Here is a 26,902-nt window from a genome sequence, read left to right as displayed (position 1 = left end):
TGTCTGTTTTTGTTTGTTGGTTTTACTGCTCATTACAGTTGTTTCCTTCTCCTCCTGGCCATGCAACTAGGCACATCCACAGTGTGGCACAGGCTTCCCACCCTGACCGCTGAATCTTCACTGGACTTTATCTTCTGCTCTTCCCTTCCATTCGTTCTCCAATCCACACTTAGAATCTTTAAAACATGAGGTGGCTTTCCACGGAAACCATTCTACGGCAAAGCCCCTTAAAAGGATGCCTTACCACATGAATGAGACAACCTAAAGTCTCTTCTCTGGTCTTTGAGGCTGCCTCCCTGTCCAACCTCCTCTGCTTTATTCAGCCCCCCCCCCCCAACAAATTCTGGAAAATTTTTGGCTTTACCTTGGCTGTTCTCTGCGTCAACACTACTTCTGCACTAACTTTCTGCATACAGATTGGATTTTTTTTTTTTCTTGAGACACTGTCTTACTATATAGCTCTAGCTGGCATTAAACTCACAGAGATCCACCTGCTTCTGCCCCCCAGACTGGCACTGAAAGTGTGTGCTGATATGCCCAGCTGGAATTTCTTTTTGTTGGTATTTTGTGGTGCTGGGAATGGACCTTAGAGTCTCAGGTGTACTAAGCTACATCCCCAGCCCCAAGGTTGGAAACTTTACTTCTTTTTAAAGATTTATTTTTAAATATGTATAAGTGTGTGTCTGTGTGTGGGTATGTGCACATGACTGTAGGGGCCCTGGGAGGTCAGAAACATCAGATTCCCCTGGAGCTAGAGTTACAGATGGCTGTGAGCGCCTGATGTGGGTGTTGGGAACTGAACTCCTGTCCTTTGGAAGAGTAGCAAGTATTCTTGACTACTGAGTCATCTCTCCAGTCCAGGATGGGCATGGTGGTTTGAATGGCAGATGTTTTCCATAGTCCCTGGCATTAGAATACTTGATCCCCATTGGTACTGTTTGGGGAGGCTTAGGAGGTATGGCCTTGCTGGAAGATGTATGTCACTGGGGGGGGGGTGCACTTTGAGGTTTCAAGAGCTGCAGGACATTTCTGGTGTACTTTCTGTTTCCTGCTGCCTTGCTTTCTTGCTGTGATGGTGGTGGACACTTATCCTTCTGGAATTGTAAGCCCAAATAAATGCTTCCTTCTATAAGTTGCGCTGGTCATGGTGTTTTATCACAGCCAGAAAAAAAAGTAACTAATACATTTGGGAACTTTACTTTTTGATTTAATTTAGTTTTTCTAGGGCAGAAATATTTCTGTTAACAAGACCAGTTTTTATTTTGGATTTTATTCCTTAAATAAATTGGAGAGGATGAAGAGGAAAAATAGGTTACTAACAGAAAATAATGCGCACATATGTACTCAGGTAATTTGGTGATCACAAAGATTTCAGAACATGCTAGCGTTTCAAGAGTATTTCTCAAAGGCTCAGTTTTACTTTCCTGGAGTCATACCTGCCCCGCTAGACTATGAACCATGTGTCAATTTCACTACTGCCTAAAAAATAGATGATAGATGTTTTCTAAATCAATGAATACATCTTGTTTCATTGGAAGAAAGACTCTTTGAGAGCAAGAACCCTGATGAGCAATCCCTTCAATCGATGAGACTCTTAAATGATTGTACATAATGATCAGTAATGACAACAGGTGACTAGAATTGGGTATGGGTGAACTACTTGGGACTCCACCAGTATTGAAATACAGGGCCTTAGATAAATGGCTCAGTGGGAAATCAGATGGCTATGCAAGCATGAGGATCCATGCTTCCCTCTCCAGCACCTATGTAAAAGTGAGGAAGAGTTGTATGTGTCTGTATCTCCAGCACTGGGAATGGGGTAGTGGAGATGGATGGATCCCCAGGCCTCACTGGCTAGCTAACTTCTCCAAAATGGCAAACTCCAGTTTCAGTGAGACCCTATCTTAAAAAATATGGTGTAGAGTGATGGAGGAAGACATTTAATGTCAACATCTGACGTCCTTATGTGCATGCACAGGTCACTACAACAGCACACACATGCCCTTTTATGTATTCAACACACACAAACAAACACACAAATTTGCCTAGTTAGGGGCAGCTCAAGAATCCCCTCTGTTGACCCCTAACAATTTAACAATCTCCATCTTTCTTATACATCATATCTTTCATCTGAATAAGGGAAGAACACAAATAGCTAAGGAGAATTGAGTGATTTGTTTGTTTTGGATATGGGTTTCTTGGTATGTAGCCAAGGATAGTTTTGAACTTCTGACCTTCCTGCCTCTACCTTCTGATTGCTGAGGTTACAGGTGTGCACCACCATACTCAGTCTATGTGGCAAAGGGGATTGAACCAAGGGCTTCCTGCATGTGTGGAGAGCACTCTGCCAATGGAGCTTACATCTCCACTTTGACAGAGGGGTATTAAGAGAAGCAGGCTCCTCCAGCACCTCCCTTTTACCCCCCTCCAAGTTTATCTATGAGAACTTAACTATTTTCCTTTCCTGGGGTCTTCCATGTGTGTTCTCCCTTTTACCTAGTTTCTTTGGGACTGTGGATTGTAGTCTGGTTATCCTTTGCTTTACATCTAATATCTACTTATGAGTGAGTACATACTATATTTGCCTTTCTCAGGGTTATCTTACTCAGGATGTTTTTTTTGTTTTTTGTTTTTTTTCTAGTTCCATCCATTTGCCTGCAAATTTCAAGATGTCATTTTTTTAAACCACTGAGTAGTACTCTATTGTGTAAATGGACCACATTTTTTTTATCCATTCTTTGGTTGAGGAGCATCTAGATTGTTTCCAGGTTCTGGCTATTACAAATAATGCTGCTATGAACATAGTTGATCAAATGTCCTTGTGGTATGAGTGTGCATCCTTTGGGTATGTGCCCAAAAGTGGTATAGCTGGGTCTTGAGGTAGATTGATTTTCTGAGAAATCACCGTGTTGATTTCCAAAGTGACTGTACAAGTTTACACTCCCACCAGCAATGGAGGAGTGCTCCCCTTTCTCAACATCTTCTCCAGCATAGGAGGGACATAGAGGGAAGAGCAATGAAAGAGATACCTTGGTAGAAGAAGCCATGATGGGTTAGGGAGAAACCTAATGCTAGCGAAATTCTCAGGAATCCACAAGGATGACCTCAGCTAAGACTCCTAGCAATAATTGAGAGGGTGCCTGAACGGGCCTTCCCCTTTAATCAGATTAGTGACTGCCCTAATTGTTATCATGGAATCTACATCCAGTAACTGATGGAAGCAGATGCAATGACCATACCAAAGCACTGGGCTGAGCTCCTGAAGTTCAGTTGAAGAGAGGGAGGAGAGATCATATGAACCAGGGGGGTCAAGATCATGATGGGGAAAACCACAGAGACAGTTGACCTGAGCTAGTAGGAGCTCACAGACTATGACTGACAGCTGGGGAACCTGCATGGGACCAAACTAGACCCTCTGAATGTGGGTGACAGTTATGTGGCTTGATCTGTTGGGGGGGCTGGCAGTGGGACTGGGACCTCTCCCAGGTGCATAAACTGGCTTTTGGAGCCCATTCCCTAGGGTGTGATACCTTGCTCAGCTTTGATATGGGGGGCAGGCAAGGAGCTTGATTCTGCCTCTCAATCTGGCATGCCAGACTTTGTTGACTCTCCAGGGAAGTACTTGCCCCCTCTGAGAAGTAGATGAGGGCTGGGACTGAGGGAGGTGGGGAGTGGGAGAAGGGGAGGGAGGAGGAACTGGGGTTGGTATGTGAAATGAAAAAAGTTTTTTTTTTTTTTTTAATTAAGAAAAAAGAGCAGACTAACCATACACTGGTTTTACCATCTAAGTTCTACCAAGACCAAGGGCTGCTTTGAGTCAGTCAGTCATGGGAGGCCCACTGTGATCCACTGTCAAAGTTCATGCTACGTCCTGCAAAGTTCAGATCCCATTTCTGGTCTGTGTAACTTCTGTTGTGTGCACCCCCACAATCCCTACACCCATACCCCCCCACAGGAACCCGACACATAGGAGAAACTCATTAAATACTTGTTGACCAATTGAATAGGCAAGGTCTTTGATACTGGCTGTCAAGGACACAGATAAGATTGTGCAATTAGGCCTCTTAGTGTTATTTTATCCTACACTCCCATTCCTACAGTGTCTTATGGCAGTGACTACAAAGAGACTGGTACTGCCTGTTGCCTCCTCTAGGGAGCTGATAAGAATTAGAAAAGAGACACAAAATAGTACATGGAGGAGGCTAGGGAAGGGGAAAGCAAGACTGCCCAAATTCCAGAGGAACAGCCGCACTGTGAAGTTTTGTGTCTTACTGCCTCCATCCCAGTAAAATGAAGTAATTTCTACTTATGATTTCTAGCCCAGTACAGTTCTCACTGTCTTATTAAAAATATTTAAACATTGACATGACCTATCTGCCTGTGCATGTGTGCTACAGGAAAACCATCCTTTGGTAAAAATGAAAAACAACAACAAAAACCCTATCATAAATAGCTGCTTTCAGCCGGGCGGTGGTGATGCATGCCTTTAGTCCCAGCACTCAGGAGGCAGAGGCAGGTGGATCTCTGTGAGTTCAAGACCAGCCTGGTCTACAAGAGCTAGTTCCAGGACAGCCTTCAAAGTCACAGAGAAATGCTGTCTTGAAAAACAAAAAATAAAAATAAATAAATAAATAAGTTAATTAAATAAAAAGCTGCTTTCTATCCAGCTCTTCTGTATCCCATCACTGGAATTTCACAGTTGGGTTTGCACACTTGCTTACTTAGTGTTCATTTAAGATACAAACTTGGAGCTGGGTAGTAGTGGCTCATGCTTTTAGTGGGAGGCAGAGACAGGCGAATCTTTGAGTTCAAGCCTGATCTACAGAGCAAGTTCCAGGATGGCCAGGACTACATAGAGAAACCCTGTCTCAAAAAAAAAAAAAAAAAAAATCAAACAAACAAAAGATACAAACTTGGGGGTAGGAGATAGTTCATTCTAAAATCACCTGCTCCCCTCCCCCACCCTCTCCCCACTCACCTCCAGCATCAGGACTTGCACAGGACCTAAGTTCTGATCCCCAGCAACCACAAGAAAGCTAGGCAGGGTCATAAGTGTCTATAACCCTAGCACTGGGTAGGGCCAAGACAGGGATGTCCAAAGCTCCCTGATTAGCTGGTTTAGCCAATTAGTGACCTCTGGGTCCAGTGAAAGACCCTGCCTCAAGAGCTAGGTGGAAAGTGGTATTGGAAAATAACCAAAGTCAACTCTAGGCTCCACATGCATGTGCACCTGCATGCATGTGTGAACACACATACAAAGCATACACTACACAGCGGTAATTACATATATTCAAACCTTGCTGGTTTTTTTCACTTAGTCAGAGATTTCTAGAAACTTTTCTAGGTCAGCAACCAAGACTCCACAAAGACCCTTACTTTCCATAGTTCTTCCTCTGCCTGCATTTTCTTTCTTTTTTTAAAAATAAATTTTATTTACATTAGAAACAATCTTATTTTACATATCAATCCCAGTCCCCAGATCAATCCCAGTTCCCTCTCCTTCCCATGCCCCCCACCGACCCCCCATCCCATCTCCCATCCACTCCCCAGGGAGGGTGAGGCCTTCCATGAGGGATCATCAAAAAAAAATCTGTCAAGTCATTTGGGGCAGGGACTAGGCCCTCCCCTGTGTATCTAGGCTAAGACAGTATCCCTCCATGGGAAATGGGCTCCCAAAGACTGTGCCCTAGGGATACATCCTGGTTCCACTGCCAGAGGCTCCATATACTGCCCAGTGCTCCTAACTGATACTGTTCAGGAGGCCTGGTTTGGTCCTATGTTAGTTCCCCAGCTGTCAGACTGGGGTCCATGAGTTACCACTTGCTCAGGTCAGCTGTTTCTGTGGGTTTTCCCAGCATGGTCTTGACTCCTTTGTTCATCACTCCTTCCTCTCTGAAACTGGATTCCAGGAGTTTGGCTCAGTGCTTAGCTGTGGATCTCTGCTTCTGCTTCCATCAGCTACTGGATGAAGGCACTAGGATGGAATTTAAGGTAGTCATCATTCTCATTATAGGGGACGGGTATTTAAGGTAGCCTCTCCACTATTGTTTAGATTCCTAGTTGGGGTCATCCTTGTGGATCTCTGTACAATTCCCTAGTGCCAGATTTCTCTTTAAACCTATAATGAATGGCTCCCTCTATTGATGTGTCTCTTTTCTTGCTCTCCTCTATTCCTCTCCCCACTCAATCTTCCTGATCTTTCATGTTCTCTTCTCTCCTCCTCTTTCTCCTACCTCCCTCCGCTCCCCCCATGGTCCAAATTTGTTCAGGGGCTCTTGTCCCCTTCCTCTTGACTTGGGAACCATGTATGTCTCTCTTATGGTCCTCCTTGTTCCCTATCTGCCTGCATTTTCAAAGATCACATTTTTATCTCTTAGCACTGTTCCCATTTGCCATCCAGAGAGCAGGTCCAGAAAGCCAACTTCAGGCTGATTCACCCAACTCTGGACTGCATCTTTAACCCTCCCCCATTAAGTTAAAATAAAAGAGCAGGAGGGAACAAAACTCTCAAGGGATGGGATGATCAATCTCTCCACCTCTGGGTGGGTTCCCTGGTCAGGATTGGTTACCTGGGTGACTAAAGTCAGTCTCTGTGGATGGAAATTTCTGTCTCCCCCAGTCCCACAGCTGTTTAGTTCAAAATAAACACATGGAGGCTTATATTAATTATAAACTGTTTGGCCTGTTGCTCAGGCTTCTTATTGTTTAGCTCTCTCTTAATTATTAACCCATTTCTATTAATCTGTGTGTCACCACGTGGTCTTGGCTTACCAGTGATGTCCAGGCCTCTTGCTTCCTCAGCAAGAGGTGTCTCCCTGAGACTGCCTAATACCTTTCTCTATCCCTGTTTGGATTTCCCACCTGGCTAAATCCTGCCTGTCCATTGGCCAAATCAGCTTTATTCATCAAGCAATAAGGAAACATATATTCACAGCATACAAAAGGACCTCCTCCATCTGACCTCCCTCCCTCCAAGTCAGAAAGTTAATTGTTTTACATTTCATATGTGGGCAAGTGGGTGTTGGGAATGCCCCTCTTCAAAGTTTCCCCACCTTCTCTTTTTCTCTTCTTCAATAAAGTGTGGCAGTGTAGATTTGAAGGAGCTGTCTTTGGCTTGTTAACTCTGAGCAGTTGAAAGAGTGTTCTGCTGGAAACAAAGGCAGTCTGGAGCAGTTTCTTCACAGGGTGCTCTGGGAAGCTGAGTCCCTAGGCCCTAGGGCTTGGCAAGAGTAGGCTATGGGGTAATTCAGGAACTTCCCGAATCCTGTGAAAAGGGGCCACTGGGGACAAATCAGCCTTTCCCGGAATGTTCTGGGGGCAGCTGAGACACTCATCACAGAAGGGTGTCCTGCAGGGTTGAGAAGGCTCAATTCTGGAATTCTTGCCCCAGCCCCATCAGGATGCATGTCTCCAGACCCCACTATCCTCTCCTATGCAATGAAGGGCTTTGATTTCTGCCATATTCTTGTCTACCCTGCCCATAGGATCATTTGCCTTCATATTGTTTAATGGCTACACTGATCTGAAAACAGAGTAGGACATTGTCTCTATAAATGGAAAATCAATAGCACTCACCACAAATAGAGTGAGTCTGGGCCAGCCAGGCTCAGAGCTTTGAGCCCATGATACTTTTAGGGGCCTATGAATATGCTTTAACTTTAATTTCTTTTAAAATTAGAAGAAAAAATAAATGCAGTAACAGTGAGTATTGTTACTCATATCCCTTGCCTGGATTGTATTTGTGTGTGTGTGTGTGTGTGTGTGTGTGTGTGTGTGTGTGTGAGAGAGAGAGAGAGAGAGAGAGAGAGAGAGAGAGAGAAGAGAGGGAGAGAGAGGGAGAGAGAGGGAGAGAGAGGGAGAGAGAGAGAGAGAGATGTTTGCAAGCTTGTGTGGAGGCCAGAGGACAACCTCATATGTCTGTGAGTGGGGTCTCTGTGATTGTTTTCCACACTACCCAGGACACTAACCGGCCTGTGAAACATGGATTCTTGTTTATTCTGATTAAATAATTTTTTAGATTGAAGATTTTTTGTTCTCTCTCTCTCTCTCTCTCTCTCTCTCTCTCTCTCTCTCTCTCTCTCTTTCTCAGACAGGGTTTCTCTGTAGCTTTGGAGCCTGTCCTGAAACTTGCTCTGTAGCCCAGGCTGGCCTCAAACAAACTCACAGAGATCCATCTGTCTCTGCCTTCAGAGTGCTGGGATTAAAGGCGTGTGCCACCACCTCCTGGCTTGGTTTTTAAAGACAGGGTTTCTCTATGTAACAGTCCTGGCTATGCTAGAATTCACTCTGTAGACCAGGATGGCATTGAACTCAGAATTTGTCTGCCTCTGTCTCCTGAGTGCTAGGATTAAAAGTGAGGACCAACACCACCTAGCCAATTTAGATTTTTTTTAATGGAGGAAGGGAAACAATACAAAACAGCCTTGAAAATCAGAATACAATCCTAAAGGGAATGTTGCTAAAGTCAACATAAAGAATACAAAATGGGGGATGGAGAGATGGCTCAGAGGTTAAGAGCACTGACTGCTCTTCCAGAGGGCCTGAGTTCAATTCCCAGCAATCATATGGTGGCTCACAACCATCTGTAATGAGATATGGTGCCCTCTTCTGGTGTTCAAGCATGCATGCAGATAATTGTATACATAATAAATAAATAAATAAATAAATAAATAAATAAAATCTTAAAAAAAGAATACAAAATGGTGTTACTAAAATGTCCCTGCTAAATATTCAGTGAAGTCTCTTTCTGCCCTCCTTGTTAAAAATGGGAATTAGAAGCAGCATAATAGCATGGTGATATATGCCTGAGATCTCAACAAACAGGAGGCTGAGGCAGAAGGATCATGAGTTCAAGGCCTTAACTAAATATCAAGTTAGAGACCATCTTGGGTTATAGGAGACCCTGACTCGGAAGGAAACAGAGGAAATTAGCAAGCATGAGATTCTAAAGATTGTTGGGTGGTGGTGGTGGTGGTGGTGGTGGTGTGCAAGACATTAGTCCCAGACCTTGGGAGGCAGAGGCAGGCAGATCTCTGTGAGTTTGAGGCCACCCTGGTCTACAGAGCGAGTTCCAGGACAGCCAAGGATGTTAAACAGTTCAACAGTGAAACCCTGTCTCAAAAAACAAACAAAAATAATAAAAAAAAGACTGATGAGCATTAAACTGATCATTTGTCTTTGAGAAATCAAAGAGAAACCAAAGAACTTGAAAACACAAAAGGCTTTTTTAAATAAAAGATTTATTTTACTTTTAATTATGTGTATTTAAACATGTGAGTACAGTGTTTGCAGAGGCTCGAAGAGGTCATTGGAGGCCCTGGAGCTGGAGTTACAGGTGGTTGTGATCTTAACCATTCAGGTATCTCTACAGTCCCAGAAAATGCAAAAACAAACCTACTTCGAAACCCAGTAACCAAAGCAAATCTTTATTATTTAAAAATACTTGGAGGTTTTTTAAAAATAATAAACATCACACACCAACCTTAAGCAAACCAAAAGCAGAAAATGCTTTTAAAATCTGTGTCCGTGCATTCTGGAGCCTTGTTCCTACTAGATAAGCTCTTTACTTATTTATTGAACTCCTACCCCAGCTTTGTTTTGTTTTGTTACATAAACCCATTAAAAATGTTTGGCATCCCTTTGGGGGATTCACCTGCACTGGAAGTCACAGGATTGAATGGTGAAGAAACTAACAATGACAATGCTGATTTCCTTCTTTTACTTATTTATTTTTCTGAGACAGGGTTTCTCTGTGTAGTCCTAGCTGTCCTGGAATTCACTCTGTAGGCTAGGCTGGCCTTGAACTCAGAGAGATCCACCTGCCAATGCCTCCTGAGTTCCGGAATAAAAGCACCACTGCCTGGCAACATGTTGAGTTTTACATTGCTGTAGTCTAGGTTTGTTGTAAGTATATCAGGCCCTGGGCTAAAACGTTTGCATTCAAGAAAATTACTATGATTTGCGTGTAACAAATACTAAAAGAGCTTTGGGGAACTAATTAGATAGTGCATAATGTCACAGCTTTAAATCATCTGTTCTCAATCATTTATGCCTATTTCCTATTTTTTATTTCCCTCTTTTAAAAATAATTTTCTTTGAAAGTGCATATTTAGGAGCTGGAGAGATGGCTCAGCAATTAAGAGCATGCATTGCCCTTGCAGACGACCTAGGAGCCTCACAACCATTCTAGGTGATCCAAGGCCCTCTAATGACCTCCTCCAGCACCAGGCATATATGTGGTGCCCATACACACAATCACAAAAAACACTCATGCACATAAAATACAATGGAGCTTAAAAATTTAAATGTCGGGGCTGGAGAGATGGTTCAGAGGTTAAGAGCACTGCCTGTTCTTCCAGAGGTCCTGAGTTCAATTCCCAGCAACCACATGGTGGTTCACAACCATCTATAATGAGATCTGATGCCTTCTTCTAGTATGCAAGCATGTATGCAGATAGAACACTGTATACATAATAAATAAGTATTGAAAACAAAAAAATATTTGGAAAAAAAAGAAACTATTCAGAAACAGAAAGATAAATACTACATATTGTGGGTTTTCTGACCTGTTTGTTTGTTTGAGATAGTGTCTCATGTGACCCAGGCCAGCTGCCAACTCCCCAGCATAGCCCAAACTGACATTGAACTCCTGATTCTCCTGTCTTCACCTCCTAAGTCATAAGGTGTGTGCTACCACAGACAGCTCTTTCCCTATGTGGAAGCTTTAAAACATTCTCATGGAAGCAGAAAATAGATATTACTAGGAAATGAGGAAGAGTAGCAGAGAAGAAGGACGGAGGGAGCTGGGTAATGGATACCAAATATGGTTAGATAAAAGGAATGAATTCTAGTGTTCCTTTTCATTGTGTGTGTGTGTGTGTGTGTGTGTGTGTGTGTGTGTGTGTGTGTGTGAATATACTGTGGTTGTTCATGTGGAGGTGAGAAAACAAGCCAAAGGATTCAGTTCTCTCCTTTTAGCAGCCATCAATGTTGCTTGCTGAGACATCTCTCCACCTCTGAATCCTTTCTTTTTTTACATTTAAAAAGACTTTTTTATTCTCTATGTATGGTTGTTTTGCCTGCATATTTGTACATCATATGTATGCCCAGTGCCCACAAAGGTTAGAAGAGGATGTCTGATCTGAAAGTATGGATGGTTTGTAAGCCACCATGTGGATAGTAGGAACTGGACCCAGGTTACTGGGAGAGCAACAAATGCACTTAATTGCTGAACCATCTCTCCAGGCTCCCAATAGCCCTGGGTTCTTATGCTCAGTAGGGCAGATTTCTTTAACAATGATTCATTATATATTTCATAAAGAACTAGAAGAGTTCATAGATCCCAACACAACGAAATGTGAATGTTTGCCATGCAAATACTAATTACTGTGATTTGACCATTGCATACATGTGTTGGATTGCCACATTATACCCATCAGTATGTACAATTATTGTGTTCCAATTAAAATAAATGAACTATTTATTTACTAGTGTCTGTGTGTGTAAGCTCTCATATTCTGGTTCTGGACACTTCCTAGAATGCCAGAATTCACTTCAACAGGCAAGGCTATAAAGGAAGGAGGGACCACTAGACTACCGTGCTCCACACTATTGACCCATTCAGGTTCCTCACAACCTGTCACTTTGCAAATACTGTTCCTTCCCTGTTAACACAGCATCTTCCTTCTGTGTTCTTCCTGGAGTTAACTGTCTATTCTCCCTCACTTAGATTCTGTCATCCAGAAAGCCCCTGTCTCTTCCACAAGGAGACCAAGTGACTCTCCTCCTACCCTCAGAGGACTGAGTAATTCTTTATGTTATTATCATTAAAAATTCAGAGACTAAGCCAGGCATGGTGGTGTAGGCTTTTAATCCCAGCACTCAGGAGGCAGAGGTGGGCAGATCTCTTGAGTTTTAGGCCAGCCTGGTCCACAGCAAGTTCCAGGCCAGTCAGGACTACACAGTGAGATCCTATCTCAAAAAACTACAAACATACAAAAAATTCAGAGGCTGAATTCTCTGTGTTTCAATTTCCTGAGAGTTTCTCTGACGACAGACACCACACTTTCTCAGCCTGGTGTGTTCCCTAAAATGGTGCTTGACACTCGGTATTAAGTGCTTGTTTAAGACTAACTAGAAATGGGTTCAAGTGCCCTGCTCCCTCATCCCCTACCTATATTTAGGGAATTGCTGATGGTGTACTGTTCATTGCCATCACTTAGGGGGTATCTGGTTAAAGTTATTGGGTTGAATAAACAGAATTGGCAAACGAAGCAAAGCAGACATATGGATCCCTGACAGAGAAAAAAAAAATCATGCGGCATACTGGGTCAAAACTTGGGGTTCAAAATATACTAATTTCTGGACTGCAAGGGATTAGGTGGGGAAGGTGGACTCCTCCCTAGTTTCATCACAGCAGCAGAATTTCTCCTAGATGCTGTTCAATATTGGGGGCGGGGGCGGCTGCTATTAATTACATGGTGGTCTCAACTTGGGCTAGGGAAAGGCATCTCTGCCCCTGCATAGAGGGGTGGAGACTCTTTTGACTGTTCATAAGGACACTCCGTAGGTCCATAGTTTGTAATCGGCTGGCAGTAAAATACAATAGGCTCCTGAACTCTATCTTAAGGCTTCTCCTACCCATCGGTTTCCCAAATCGCCTTACAGTAGGCACTTTCTAGGTGTTCTAGGTCGACAGAGCATCCAAAACTAAAAGAGAATGGGTCCAACAGCATCCACATGTGATGCTCAGCGCCAAGCAACCTAAAAGAAGCATCTATCGTAGCATCTCGGCCCAATTGCTGCACTGCACCTAGGATCCCACTCAACTAAGGGAGCGATACTTGGGGGGCATACAGTTTACACTGTCCCCACTCGTTTTTTGGATGAGGCACTGGGCCCACAAAGGCAAAGTGACCTGGCCCAGAGCTCTGAGAATCTTTCTGGAGGTAAGGCTTAGGCCGGAGGTCAGAGAGACCTGCAGTAGAACTAAGTTTGCAAAGGTAGTATCTCTGGCGAGTGTGTTCTCCGCATGGAGGAAGCTAATGAAGGCTGGGGATGTACTCCATCAAGGCTCCTGCGTGATGTCCCTCAAGGGGAGCAGTGTGCTCCGCGGACTTAGTCTCCTATCTACAAAGAGCTGAGTTTCTGGGATTCAAGACCACCGATCTGGGCACTTGACCGCGCCCTTCAGGTATCCACCGTTGGGATGGGGAGCACGTCTTAGAGTCCCTGTGGGTGGAGCAGATGTGGGTGGGGCTCCGGAGCTGTGGTTCCGAGAGCGGTGACCTGAGGGAGTCTGCTGCTGCCCCACACTCCCACCCAAGATGACAGCCAGCAAACGGGTGGCGAAGGTAAGCGCCTTTCTAGTGATCCCCGACCCCAAGCTCTACTCCCTCGGTTTTCCCCGGCTGACCTTTGAGTGCTTTTGTTTATCAGGGGTACTAGGGTGGGCTGAAACCCAGGCATCCTCACCCTCTCCCACTCTCCCACTGAAGGAGTGGGCGGAGTCTCTCTCTCTCTCTCTCTCTCTCTCTCTCTCTCTCTCTCTCTCTCTCTCTCTCTCTCTCTCTCTCTCTCTCCCTCTCCCTCTCCCTCTCCCTCTCCCTCTCCCTCCCTCCCTCCCTCCCTCCCTCCCTCTGCCTCTACCTCCCTCCGTGTGTGTATGAGAGTGTGTGTGTGTGTGTGTGTGTGTGTAGGGCTGGAGTTTGTGGGCCAGGATGGGGGACATACAAGACAGAGTTGTCACCAGCTTTCCGAGTTGTATTAGGGGGTGTGTATGTGGGGTGAGTATGAGAATGAATTAGCTTCCCCAAACTGGTTTCAGTTTCAATTCCGCTGAAAGTTTATTAGTGGGGCGTATCTCAGGCACCGGCAGAGTTCTGTTGCGCCACCTACTGGGTGGACCCATAATTTGATACTTTCAGAAGCTAGAGATGTGGATGGGCAGTGGGGTGGGGATGGGCGGTCCCTGGAATGAAAGTATACAGAATAGTTCCTGAATAAAAAATATCAATATGCCCTGAGTAGGTTTTTATGCAGTCCGCTACAGATGCTAAATGCCTGTTTTCTACTAGTCCAGTGCCAGGTGGCAGGGAGAAGAAAAGGAACAAAAATCTTTTTTGTTTGTTTGCTTTTGTTTGTTTGTCGACACAGGGTTTCTCTGTGGTTTGGAGGTTGTCCTGGAACTAGCTCCTGTAGACCAGGCTGGTCTCGAACTCTCAGAGATCCGCCTGCCTCTGCCTCTCGAGTGCTGGGATTAAAGGTGTGTGCCATCATCACCCGGCTAGGAACAAAAATCTTATCACCTTTGAGTGTTCATTTCTATCTGGGACACTCACTGTTTGAATACTACCTGGAAAAATGGAAAGGTGGCAGTTTCCTTAGGAATGTCTAGAGGGCTGGAGCCACGATTGGAGACCGTAGAGGAGAAACGCCGGTGAGCGGGAGCTGGCACCCCCAAGCTTTGGATCTCCCCAAAGGTCCCCTCTAGTCTGCAGAATTTAGGGAAAAACTGTTTCTTGCGGTGAGAAGGGATGTTTGCTGTCCTCAGCTCCATAAAGGAAAATTCTTTAAGGTGGAGAAGGCCAGAGCAGGCCCATCCCAGAACTAAAATTTGGAGGCTGGAGCACAATGGGGCAGAGGGTCCTTGCTACCTCAACACTAAGAGATGAACTTGCTTGTATTGCTCCAGAATCCTGAGTGCCAGGCCATTTTTTAAATCTAATTTTATAGCAACTCTGTGAGATAATTATGACTTCCCATTTTACAGAGGAGGACACCGAGATATCAGAGAGAGTAGCATGAGTGACCAGTGCTATTCAGATATTCAGCAGGAGTGATGGGTCTGGAATTGGAGCCTAGACTGACGAGGCTCTAACTCACAGGGCTTTTAACCGCCTTTGTGTCTTCACTTTCATTTCCTCTAAATCAGGTGACTTACTAGCAGACTTTGGGAGGAGCTGTGTGTCCTAGCTTGGATTTCAGCAATTATGGGAAAGTCATGACAGAATTCACCAAAGCACAAAAAATCCGAGTATTCCCAGTGGTAAAAGAGAAAATTCCCCTTCGATTTTTTGTTTGTTTTTGTTTTTGAGATAGGGTTTTATGTCCGGGTTGGCCTCAAACTTGATATGTAGCTGACAATGACCTTTAATTTTTTTAATTATTATTTTTATTTTATGTATGTGGGTATTCTGCCTGCATGTATTATCTGTGAACCATCTGCATGCCTGGTGCTACCAGAGGCAAGATCCCTTGTAACTGATTGTTTCAGAGATAGTTGTTAGCCACTATGTGGGTGCTAGGAATTGAATCCAGAGTTAGGAAAACAAGTGCACCTAACTGCTGAGCTATCTCACCAGACCAACCTCTGGTTTCTTGATTCTTCTGCCTCCATCTCTTAAGTCCTGGGATCGGAGATGAGCACCACTTTATCAAGTTTTATGCAGTGCTGGGACTTGAACCCAGGGCTCCATGAATGCCAAGCAAACACTACCAATTGAGCTGCATCTCCAGCCCAGAACATGTCCGCTCAAGATCTGTGTTCTACCTAAGCCTTTATTCTTGTCCAAGCAATTCTACCTTGTTGCTAGGTAGAATAGGCAAATGAATGGTCATGGCTCTAAGTAGAGGGCACAGGAAGCAATCTGCTGGTGTGACTAGATGTGGAAGAGAAGCTGAGAGATAGAAGGAAGTGTGGGAAGTTTATGAATTTGGGAGAGGGAGTACCGAAAGTTTACAGCAGGGAAGGGCCCTGTGTTTACACAAGCATTTCTCAACTTTTGTCTCTGTTGACCCTTGAGACCAGATAATTCTTTGTAGGATGTTTCATCAGCATCTGTGAACCTTACCTGCTGAACTGTCGTAGTACCCACCCCATTTATGACAATGGAAAATATTTCTAGATATTGGCAAATGTGCTCTAGTGGGTAAAGGTATCCCTGGATTCTCAAGAACCACTAGTTTGTATCTGTTCATTCTCCCAGAGGACTGCACTGCCTTGAATGTGTGAATGCTTTTCAACGTCTCTTCCCCCCCACCCTCAAAATGAGAAGATCTGGAGTCCCATGGGTGAGGTCCCTTGGTCAGATGCACTTTGGTACCTGGGGACTCTCAGCCTGCTGGGGATGTGGTTCAGTGGTAGGGAGCAACCTAGCATGCTCAAGGCACTTAGTTTCATCCCCAGTACTGTAATAACCAAGCTAAATCCACAACCTTTGGGTTGCTCTTCAGTGACGAAGCTGTTTTAGCTCAACTTTCCCAAATGTACTCAGCCATGAAGCCCTTCTCCTGTAATAACTATTCACATTCCCTGGGGCCCCTGCACACACTTGTCCTGTCTGGGCCCTCAGCCTTGGTGATCTGCTTTTCTGCCTGGTGGGCTCCTATCTACTCTCCAGCCCATCTCACAGCATGCAACCTCTGTGAAGCATTCCTTCTTCCCTCCTTCCTGATTGTTTGCCCATGCACACTACTCACATCGTCAAATTCGACTTTCCTCCATTACTGCAAAGATGCTCTTGAGGGCTGCACCCTGTCTTAGTCAAGGGTCAGCAGAGGATGCTCAGTGAACTGCTCTTGGGTGGACGCAGGGATGCCCAAGTGACTGGGCCACATTTCTGAGAAGCCGAGTTACTCCTTATCCCTGTTATCAAATGTGGTGTGCAGGGTTCCTCACGAGGGGCAGCCTGAATCAGTCCTTTACCCCCAGGGCGGAGTGATGTGGGGGAGGGAAGGGACAGTGCATATTGTGCTGGAAACTCAGCAGATAATGCTGAAGACAGAGAGAGGAAATTGCACCCAGTGGCTTTCCAGAAAGGGGGCAAGAGGGCAGAGTTAAGTACCTTGCTTTCAGAAAGAAAGGCTCCTAGGAGAACTTACTCTCAAGTTCTCCATATTTGAGGAAGTGATCAGGAAGTGATTCTTACACTGGGGCTTACAGAGCTGGGGTGAGGCCAAAATCAGGTAATTCATTTATCACTCAGCACTGTCTCACACCAGCTCCCTAAGTGGGGGCTCTAGTAGTCCCCCGACTTGCCTTTGGATCACCAGGTCACAAATAACTGCATGGAGACTTATTGTTGATTATGGAAGCTTGGCCCTAGCTTAGGCTTGTCCCCAACTATCTCTTATAACTTAAATTAACCATGCTTTTATTAATCTATGTTCTACCATGTGGCTCAGTTACCACTTCTCTGTATCGTATATGTGTCCAACTTCTTCAGTGTCTCCTTGGTATCTCTTGTATGCCTAGATTCATCCCGAGTTCCTCTCTCTGTCCATAAGTCCCACCTAGTCTCTCCTGGCTAGCTATTGGCCAGTCAGCTCTTTATTAAACCAATCATAGTGACACATCTTCACACAGTGTAAACAAATAATCCACAATAGGCTCTGACATTTTGCTTTCTGCTCTTGGGATATCCTGTTTGGGATATCCTGTGGGGCTACAGGTAGGGGGCTGAGGTTATGAACACTTGGCCCACTGTCCCTGATGTGACCCCTACAGGAGTTGGAGGATCTTTTGAAGCAGCTTCCACCATACCTGCGGGACCTGTCTAGAGATGCTGGCAATGTGCTGGTGTGGCGCATGCTCCTGCTGCCTGTGAGTGTCCATGGGAACTCTTTGGGTAGGGGGTGACTTATGGGCAGAGAGGGACAGGCCTAGGTGAGAACTTCCTTTGACCTGGGATCTCTTCCTGGAGGTTGAGGTGTGTGGTAAAACTCTGTCTCTGGACCAGTTGCTTCTAAGTCCAGTCAGACTAATGAAAATACCAACAGAAACTTTGGATTTAAGAGGACACCTGTCCTTCTATCCAGTAGCTACCAAGACCACCAAAGAAGGTTCAGCAGACAAACAGTACCAGTTGGTGAACATGAGGACCTAAGTTCAATCTCAGCACCCATGTACACAATCAAGTGTGATGCCAAGAGTGTGTAATCCCAAGATGGGGAGGCAGAGACAGGTCTCTGGAGTTCACTGACCAGTGGTGATTTTTCAGGTCAGTGGAAGCCCTGTCTCCCAAAAGAAGGTAGTGTAATACACACACACACACACACACACACACACACACACACACAGAGAGAGAGAGAGAGAGAGAGAGAGAGAGAGAGAGAGAGAGAGAGAAAGGATCTCTCTATGTAGCCCTGCTTGGTCTGGAGACTGCTATGTAGATCAGGCTGGTCTTGAACTCAGAGTACTACCTCCTGAATGCTGGAATTAAAAACGTGTGCTACCATGCCTAGTTTTTTGACAAAATGAGACTTCCTTGCTGATATATATATATATATATATATATATATATATATATATATATATAGTAATAACACCTAGAAGAAAGAAAAACAAAAGACACAGACCTTTGCTAGTCAAAGTTCTTGGAACAAACTGATGGTCTAATTGCTTAGAATCCATACTTACCATTGCAATGTTCTTGCCCTCTTTTTCCACTAACCTGTAGTCCAGAAAAATGGAGAAAGGGTTGATCTAGGCCAACATCTGAGTCCTGTCAAGGTCCTTCAGGTTTGGGTTCAAGCTGTCTAGATGCTGGGCCACAAGTGTTAGGGGAAAAGATACTAAAATGGGTCCTGGTTGTGTCTTCAAGGGAACCAGTTTTGGGATGATGACACCAAAGGAGGAGGAACAGGTGAGAAGGAAGAACACAGTCATAGAAAAAACTAGGAGAGGTCATGTTTCGGAGATGCTGTGAGGTCAAAGGATCTTTATGGTTGGCTCCTCAGGCAGGTGTGCCAAAATCTTCCCAGCCAATCAGGAGACTGAATGAAATTTGTTAGCATCTAGATGTGCCTGGAGAGCTGTGATGAAGAAAGCATCTGGCCTGAAGGGAAGGAGAACCAACAGAGGCACAGCCACCATGGCCTGGACATTACAAAGATGCACTGAACTACAGTTACCTTATGCTGAGAGACATGGCCATCATATTTGTCAATAATAGCTGGCATTTATGTGTGCTGCCATTGCCTGTTCTATGCCTTTGAAATACACTAGCTTATTTCATCCTCGTCTAAGCTCTGTGAAGACATCAACTCTTATCCCTGTAGGGAAACCAGGGGAGGTCCAGTTACTTGTCTAAGAGATATTGCTAGTGAGTGAGAGTCAAGACTGAGCCTGTAGCTTCAGGGTCTTCACGTTCCCTGCACTCCACTCTACAGGCTAATGTGAACAGGCCATTCCTAAGCACAGGTGGCCCAGTGTAGGTGCCCAGGGGAATCTTCAGCTCACTTAATCTGAATTCTTCTTGTATTAGCTTCTGATCATTGCCAACCCCCTGTTTACTCCAGCCTCTAGGTTCATGGTTTTTATTTTGTTTTGTGACAGAGTTTTGCTGTGTAGTCCAGGCTGACTTGAACTACAGGCTACTCCTAAGTTCACCTTCCAAATGCTGGGATAATAGGCATGTAACTTTATGTCTAGTTTTTTTTTTGAGATTTATTTTAAACTTATGTGTATGTCTGTTTTGCCTGTGTATATATTTCATTGTAAATTAATAACATTTACCATTTTTAAAGAATTCAGTGGTGCTGGGCGGTGGTGGTGCGCACCTTTAGTCCCAACACTCAGGAGGCAGAGGTAGGTGGATCTCTGTGAGTTCAAGACCAGCCTGGTCTACAAGAGCTAGTTCCAAGACAGGCTCCAAAGCCACAGATAAACCCTGTCTCAAAACAGTGCCCCCCCCAAAAGAGTTCAGTGGCATTAAGTATTATGTAGTCATCATCCCCCTTGATTTCTAGAACTTTTCAACCTGTATTTCAAACTCTGCCTACATTTGATAATATCTGTCCATTCCTCCTGCAGGTACTGGAGGATAAGCACTTTTCTGTTTTATATTTCTAGGATTTGACCATTCTAGGTATTGACAGGAGTGCCATCAATACAGTAGCTGTCAATTTGTTGTTGTTGTTTTTTTAAATCTAGCCTATTTCACTTATTGTTATGGCTTCAAGGTCCATCCAAGTTGTATCATGTATTAGACTTTCATTTCCTTTTAGGATAATGTTTCTTTGTACATATGTGTCTCATTTTATTTATTTGTCTTCTTTAGCTGTATAGGAAAATGTAGCCATGAAATTTGCAGGCAAATGGATGGACTTGGAAAGTATACTATTAAGTGGGGTCACTCAAACTAAAACTAAACAAATCAGAATGTTCTTTCTCATATGTGGATCCTAGTCTCTAGTGTATACGTGCAAGCAGCTGTAAGGGTGGGCACAGTGTGACATTTAGAAAGGAAACTAAGAAAGGGTAACATTAGGTGATGAGGACAGACAGAATATAGACAAAAGGACACATGAGTCATAAGAGAGGACATAAAACTGGTTTGTTTTTCCAGTTTCAACTCTGTCATAGTTTTCCTTTTTTGTGCGTGGTAAACAAGTCTGTAAAAGTATATTGAAAGTGAAAGTGTAAAGCCCTAATTATTTTATATCACTGGGAGGCCTGCTCTTTTCTGAAGGGAAGCAGGAACTGTGGATCTGGGGGAGAGTGGAGGTGTGTAGGGGGAGGACTACCACAACTGGGAGGAGTGGAGGGAGAGGAGTCTTTGGTCAGAATGTATTGCATGAGAGAAGAATAAAATAAAACAAAACAAAAAACCTGAGAAAAGTTGCATGGTTTCAGAAAGTCTGTTCTAGCTGTACAGAAGTTCATTGAGATGTATAGAGTTTAGGATTGGGCAAGCATTTGTTTGAGTGGCCACATTAACTCTGTGATATTTTTATTTGTGACTTCATTACAATGAAGTGATTTTATTAAAAAATTCCTTCAGGCAGTGGTGGCACACGTCTTTAATCCCAGCACTCAGAAGGTAGAGGCAGGCAGATCTCTGAGAATTCTAGGCCAGTCTGGTCTACGGAGTGAGTTCCAGGACAGCCAGGGATACATAGAGAAACTGTCTTGAAAATCAAAAACAAAACCAAAATTCTTTGGGGAGTACTGGAGAGATGGTTTGGTGGTTAAGAGCACTGGTTGCTCATGCAGGGTATGAGTTTAATTCCCAGCTACATGGTGCTGCCATTGCCTGTTCTCACATGGTGACTCACAACTGTCTGTAACTCCAGTCCCAGGGGAGTCAACAACTTCTGACTTCCATGTGCATGTGGTACACATACATACACACAGCCATTCATACATGTAAAATAAGCAAATCTTTAAAAAAATTTTTTTGAGGACTATATCCCAAAGTGGAATTGATGGAGCATATTTCAATTTTTGGAGAACTTCTTTCTGGTTTTGCATAGCATCTGCACCATTTTAAATTAGTAAATTTGTTCTTTGACAGCTCCATACATGTGTTATACACACACTGGTAGCTCTCATGCTGGCCTCCTCTCTTCCCTACACGTCTTTCTCACATGTCGGCTTGCTTTCTGTTGTGACTTACTGAGCTTAGCCAGGGCCATCTGTGTGATTTTCTGGGTTTCTGACCCATTTTTTTCCACTGAAGAAAGCAAGGTTCAGGGATGGGAGGTGGCTCACTCATAACAATAGAGTAAAATCCAGGGCCAAGATTTTTCTGATTGGCAGGCCAGCACTCTTGTGCGAGTCTATCCTTCTATTAATTTCTAAGGCAATTGCTAAATGCTCATATCTCCCTGGGAGTAGAACAGAGAACACCTGGGACCCTGGGATGAGGAAGGGAGGGAACCAGATCAAAGAAAGCCCTTGGAGGAAAGCCATTTTTTAGGGAGTTGTACCATCAGAACAGAGCTCAGTCTCTTCTCTTTGACCAGGACCAACCTCCCTATCACCTCAAGGCCTTCCATCTGCAAATTGATTTCCCCAGGGATTATCCACTTAGGCCTCCCACTTTGAAATTCATCACCAAGATCTACCACCCCAACGTCAGGGAGGATGGGCAGGTGTGCCTGCCCCTCATCAGCATTGAGAACTGGAAACCTTCCACCAAGACCTGCCAAGGTAGGGCTGGCCTTGCCCAGAAGAGGAGTTAATGTCGATGGGGGCTATTGGATGGGGATGTTTGGGGCTTAATTTGAGTTAAATGCTTCAAAGAGAAGAGATAGGCAAGGGGGTGCAACTCAGTTGGTAGAGTGCTTGTCTTATAAGGTCTTAGGGTTAATCTTCAACACCACATAAACTGGGTGTGATGATCCATACTTGGGATCTCAGCACTTGGGAAGTGGAAGCAGGAGGATCAGAAGTTCAAGGTCATCTTCAAGGGCAAGGTGATTCGTCTGGTAAATGGGCTTACTGAGTGTCTTAGGGTTTCAATTGCTGTGAAGAGATGCCACGCCCACAGAAACTTTTATAAAGGAAAAAAATTAATTGGGGTGGCTTATAGTTCAGAGTTTAGTCCATTATCACCATGGCAGGCCATGGCAGCATGCATGTGGACATGGTGCTGGAGAAGGAGCTTGAGAGTTCTACTTCTTGATCCACAGATAACAGGAAGTGAACTGAACTAGGTGTAGCTTAGGAGCATAGGAGCATAGGAGACCTTAAGGCCGGCCCCCACAGTGACATGCTTCCTCCAACAAGGCCATACCTACATCAACAAGGCCACACCTCCTAATAGTGGCACTCCCTATGAGCTTAGTCTACCACACTGAGCAAGCCTAAACCTGGGTTTGATCCACATATCCCACAGTGGAAGGAACAAACCAGCAGCTCACAAAAGTTGTTCTTTTTGACCTCTACATGAACTCTGTGGCATGCCTGTGTCTGCATTCACAGCCATCACAAATACACACACACACACACACACACACACACACACACACACACACACACACAAAATAATTTAAAAAGTGATTCCTCAGTTACATAGCAAATTTGAGGTCTACCTGAGCTACATTAGACCCTGTGTCAAAAATAAGTAAATTAAGTGCTATACAGATGACTCCAAGGACCTGGGTTTGGTGCCAGCACTCAAGTGATGGCTCACAGCCATCTGTAATTCCAGTTCCAGGTAATCCAGTGCCCTCTTTTGGCCTTCAAGTGTGTTGCAAGCACATATGTATGTGCAGGCAAAGTATTCACACATAAAAATTAGAAGAATATAAATAAAAACTTTAAAACATTTATTTATTTAATGTGTATGAATTTTTTGTCTATATATATATGTCTGTGCACCATATGCATGGCTCATACCTGTGAAGACCAAAAGAGGGTACTGGAACCCTGGGACTGGAGTGACAGACAATTGTTAGGTACCATGTGAATGCTGGGAATTCAAACACAGGTCCTCTCGAAGAGCAACCAGTAGTACTCTTAAGTGCGGAGTCACCTACCCAGACCAAATAAGTACATTTATTTATTTATTTATTTATTTATTTAATATATATGGATATTTTCTCTGCATATATGCACACCAGAAGAGGTCATTGTATCTTATTGAACTACAGCTATAATAGTAATGAGCCACCATGTGGGTGCTGGGAATTGAACTCAGGACTTTTGAAAGAGCAGCAAGTATTCTTAACTGCTGAGCCATTTCTCTAGCACAAATACATTTTGAAAATAAATAAATCAGACCTGATAAAAATGGGAGTCTGAGGAGAAGCTGTTGGATTAAGCTTCCGGAGTTACTTGATGGTTGGTATATTCTTCAGGTGTGACTGAGAAACTTAGCCATGGTTCATGAGGAGGGGTGAAGGGGGAGGAGACAGAGAAGGACCAGAGAGAGGGAGAGGGGGATGAATGAGAGGGGGGAGCAAGAGAGTGAGAGAATCCAGGGAGTGACAGAGAGGGGCAAACAAGACAGAGGGGCGAAGGAGGGAGAGAGGGATAAACAAGAGGGAGTGGCAAGCAAGAGAGACAGAGGAGCAAGAGAGAAAGAGAAAGAGGGGTGAGTGAAAGAGGACAAGTGAGCAAGAGAGAGGGGCGAGAGAGTGCGAGAGAGGCCAGCAAGTGACAAAGTGGGTGAGCAAGAGAGGGAGAAAGCAAGAGGGGGGGACAGCGAGAGATGGAGAGAGAGAAGGGAGAGAGACAGTGGAGAGAGGAGGGGGCAGAGAGAGGAATGAGGGGAGAGAGAAGAGTAGAAGGAAGTAGAGCAGAGATAAGGAGACAGAGGAGAGACAGAGAGTAAGAGGAGAAAGAGAAGAGAGAGAGCTAGAGGGGAGAGAGAGAAAGGGGTGAGCAAGAGAGAGAGGGATGAGTGAGATGGGGCGAGCAAGAGAGAGAGGGGCAAGCAAGAGGAGAGAGAAGGGCAGCAGGAGAAGGGCAAGGGAGAAAGGGGTGAGAGAGTGAGACAGAGAGGGGAAAGTGAGAAAGGGTCTAGCCAGAGGGGGGCAAGGAAGAGAGAGGGGAAAGAGAGACGGGGGGGGGGCAAGTGAGCAAGAGAAGGGTGAGTGACAGAAAGGGAACAGCAAGAGAGAGAGATGGGTGAGTGAGAGAAAGGTGTGTGAGAGAGTGGGTGTGAGGGAGAGAGAGAGGGAGAGAGAGAGAGAGAGAGAGAGAGAGAGAGAGAGGAGCAAGAGAGGGAAGAGTAAGTGAGAGAAAGGGGCAGGAGACAGAGTCAAGAGAGAGATGGGAGAGAGAGACAGAGAGAGAGGTGCGAGAGGGAGAGAATGGACAGAGCAGGAGAGAAGAGAGAGAGGAGAGGGACAGAGAAGAGAGGGGGCTAGAGGGGAGAGAAGGGGCAGAAAGAGGGGAGGGGGAGTGACAGAGGGAAGAGTAAGAGACAGGGAGAAAGAAAGTAGAGAAGGGAGAGATAGAGGGGAGAGAGAGGAGAAAGGGGAGACATAGATGAAAGGAGTGTGAGGGAAGAGACAGGAGAGAGACAGGAGAAAGCAGAGAGAGAGGAGAGAGAGGAAGGAGAGAGGCTAGAGAGAGAAAGGAGAGAAAGGAAAAGGAGAGAGAGAGGAGGGTCAGTTGGAGAGAGGGAAGAGAGAGAGAAGAGATTGAGAGAGAGAGAGAGAGAGAGAGAGAGAGAGAGAGAGAGAGAGAGAAGGGCTTGGCATAAGAAGACCATCATCTCTTTCTATGAGATGGTGTCACCGTTAGCCTGATTGAATAAATAGAGACACTGAAACTTAGGCAGAGTGAAGCCATTGAATAAGGCTCTACAGGTGCTGAGGGGAAGAGCCTGGCCGGATCTAGCAAGTGTAGGGTGTTGTTTAGTTTCATGGCAGCTTGACACTAGCTAGAATCATTCGGGAAAAGGACTCTCCTTTGAGAATTTGCCTCGGTAAGACTGACCTGTAGGTAAGTCTGTCTGGCATTTCCTTGATTAAAGGTTGATGTGAGAATGCCCGGCCCACTATGGGTGGTGCCATCCCTGGGCAGCTGGTCCTGCCTTGTAGAAGAAAGCAAGCTGAGCAAGCTGTGGGGAGCAAGCCAGTAAGCAGTGCTCTTTTATGGCCTCTGCTTCAGTTCCTATCCTGACTTCCCTCAATGATGGAGTGTGACCTGAGGGTTGTAGGCTGACATAACCCTCTCCTCCCCAAGTTGCTTTTGGTCATGGACTTCCATCACAGCCACAGAAACCCTAAGACTTGTATCCAGCCTATTGATATTGTAAAAGGATGTTGCCATCTGCAAAATTCATGCTTGAGAACTACATTATCAAGCCACCCCCGAAAAGGGCAAAGTAAATATAATGTTTTAAGTAAGCTTATAATTTAGCGTTGTCCCCAAGTTGGACATACCTGACTCTGAGCATTAACAGAACTCTTGGCAGTTCTGGGAATGTTGGATGTGTCTCCAGTAACTAATAATCATAGTTCACCCGTGGTTAATGAAACTGGAACTGAATTCTTAATTGTATTGAACTTTCATGAGTTTAAACTTAAATAACATGAAAGCAGTGGTGACCACATTGGACAGTGAATCTCTGAAGTCTGTGGACTCAACCTGGGATAGAGAAGGTGTAGGGGGGACTGAGAGGAGTGGAGGAGCACAGGCTGTGGTCAGGAAGTATTGTATGGGAGAAGAATAAATAAAAAGGAAAAAAGAAGAGTGAGGGTGAGGACCAGGAAACTCACTTATCTAATAAGAAGCTTCTTTGAAGCCATGGCAAGTAATTGTTTTAAAACTACAGATCTAGAGTTAGGTGTGGTGGTATGGTGGTATGGGCCGTGTGTCGGTGTATTTTGCCTGTCCTGGTACACGGGAGGTGGAGGGGCTCTGGTCTGAGAGCAGCCTGGGCTCCATAGCCAGACCCTGTGTAAAATGAAGAGACAATGAGAGGGAATCTGCTTTGGCTGTGGTGGAAGCCTCTTAGGGTCCCCTGAGGAACTATTGTGGGGCTCCAGGAGAATCTGGGGATGAGTAGCCCTGACCTTCTCCCGTGGTTCTCCCTGGTCCTGATGCCTTGCTCTGTTCTTTCCCCAGTCTTGGAGGCCCTCAACATGCTGGTGGGTAGACCAAATCCAGAAGAGCCCGTGCGGCTGGAGCTTGCTGACCTTCTGACCCAGAACCCTGAGATGTTCAAGAGGAAGGCAGAAGAATTCACCCTTCAGTTTGGAATGGACCGACCCTCTTAATTCTGGTTCCGAGGCGTCTCTGCCTGGACCGTTTGCTCGGTGGATGGATATCAGAGACTGTCACCAGAGGCCTTGAAGGCCCATCCTTGTACTCATGCTTTCCTTTGTAGCTGCTACCTACGAATAAATGTGCCCAATGTGCATATGTGGGTGTCTGTGTGGTGTTTGCTCCTTCCCCAAGACATAGGCTTGCAGATGTGCTATTCCCACATCCTTGGCTGCTACCAAAGCCAGCCGAAGTTAGGTTTGCACAGTGGCTCCAGTTCTACCAGTGGCTACCTTCCAGGCCAAATGGCAGGAAACTGAACACCTCAGGGCCCTGGCGCTGAGGGCTGAGGAAGGCAGGACTATGGCTGGAAGGCTGGGCACACAGATGGAGCCAAATCCACCGCTGAGTGATTGAAATCAGCCACACCTATCATAGGGGTGCCCAGACTGAGGT

The 26,902-nt window shown here is 45.0% G+C and overlaps 1 protein-coding gene across 3 annotated transcripts; it reads left to right on the top strand.

Annotated features, from left to right (window-relative positions):
* The first annotated feature begins 13,240 nt into the window (after positions 1-13,240).
* On the top strand, positions 13,241-26,605 carry Ube2l6 (ubiquitin conjugating enzyme E2 L6). 3 transcript variants are annotated; one of them, XM_027422673.2, is made up of 4 exons: positions 13,241-13,352; positions 17,507-17,602; positions 21,748-21,934; positions 26,309-26,605. In XM_027422673.2, the coding sequence occupies exons 1-4, from the start codon at positions 13,326-13,328 to the stop codon at positions 26,458-26,460; spliced, it is 462 nt and encodes a 153-aa protein (XP_027278474.1). In that variant the 5' UTR covers positions 13,241-13,325; the 3' UTR covers positions 26,461-26,605. The 3 variants fall into 3 exon arrangements, with proteins under 3 accessions (XP_027278474.1, XP_027278475.1, XP_035302716.1); XM_035446825.1 differs by lacking the exon at positions 13,241-13,352 and adding an exon at positions 16,057-16,071; XM_027422674.2 differs by lacking the exon at positions 17,507-17,602 and having other exon boundaries at positions 13,249-13,352.
* Positions 26,606-26,902: the final 297 nt, after the last annotated feature.

Source organism: Cricetulus griseus, chromosome 6 (assembly GCF_003668045.3).
Source record: "Cricetulus griseus strain 17A/GY chromosome 6, alternate assembly CriGri-PICRH-1.0, whole genome shotgun sequence".
Taxonomy (NCBI): domain Eukaryota; kingdom Metazoa; phylum Chordata; class Mammalia; order Rodentia; family Cricetidae; genus Cricetulus; species Cricetulus griseus.
This window is presented reverse-complemented; position numbering and strand designations above follow the sequence as displayed.

Bases quoted from the DNA above. Each gene is read 5' to 3' on its own strand.
- Ube2l6 (XM_027422673.2), top strand. From the start codon at position 13,326: ATGACAGCCAGCAAACGGGTGGCGAAG. The intron at 17,603-21,747 runs GTGAGTGTCCAT...CTCTTTGACCAG, and splicing joins GGCGCATGCTCCTGCTGCCT to GACCAACCTCCCTATCACCT. The intron at 21,935-26,308 runs GTAGGGCTGGCC...TTCTTTCCCCAG, and splicing joins TTCCACCAAGACCTGCCAAG to TCTTGGAGGCCCTCAACATG.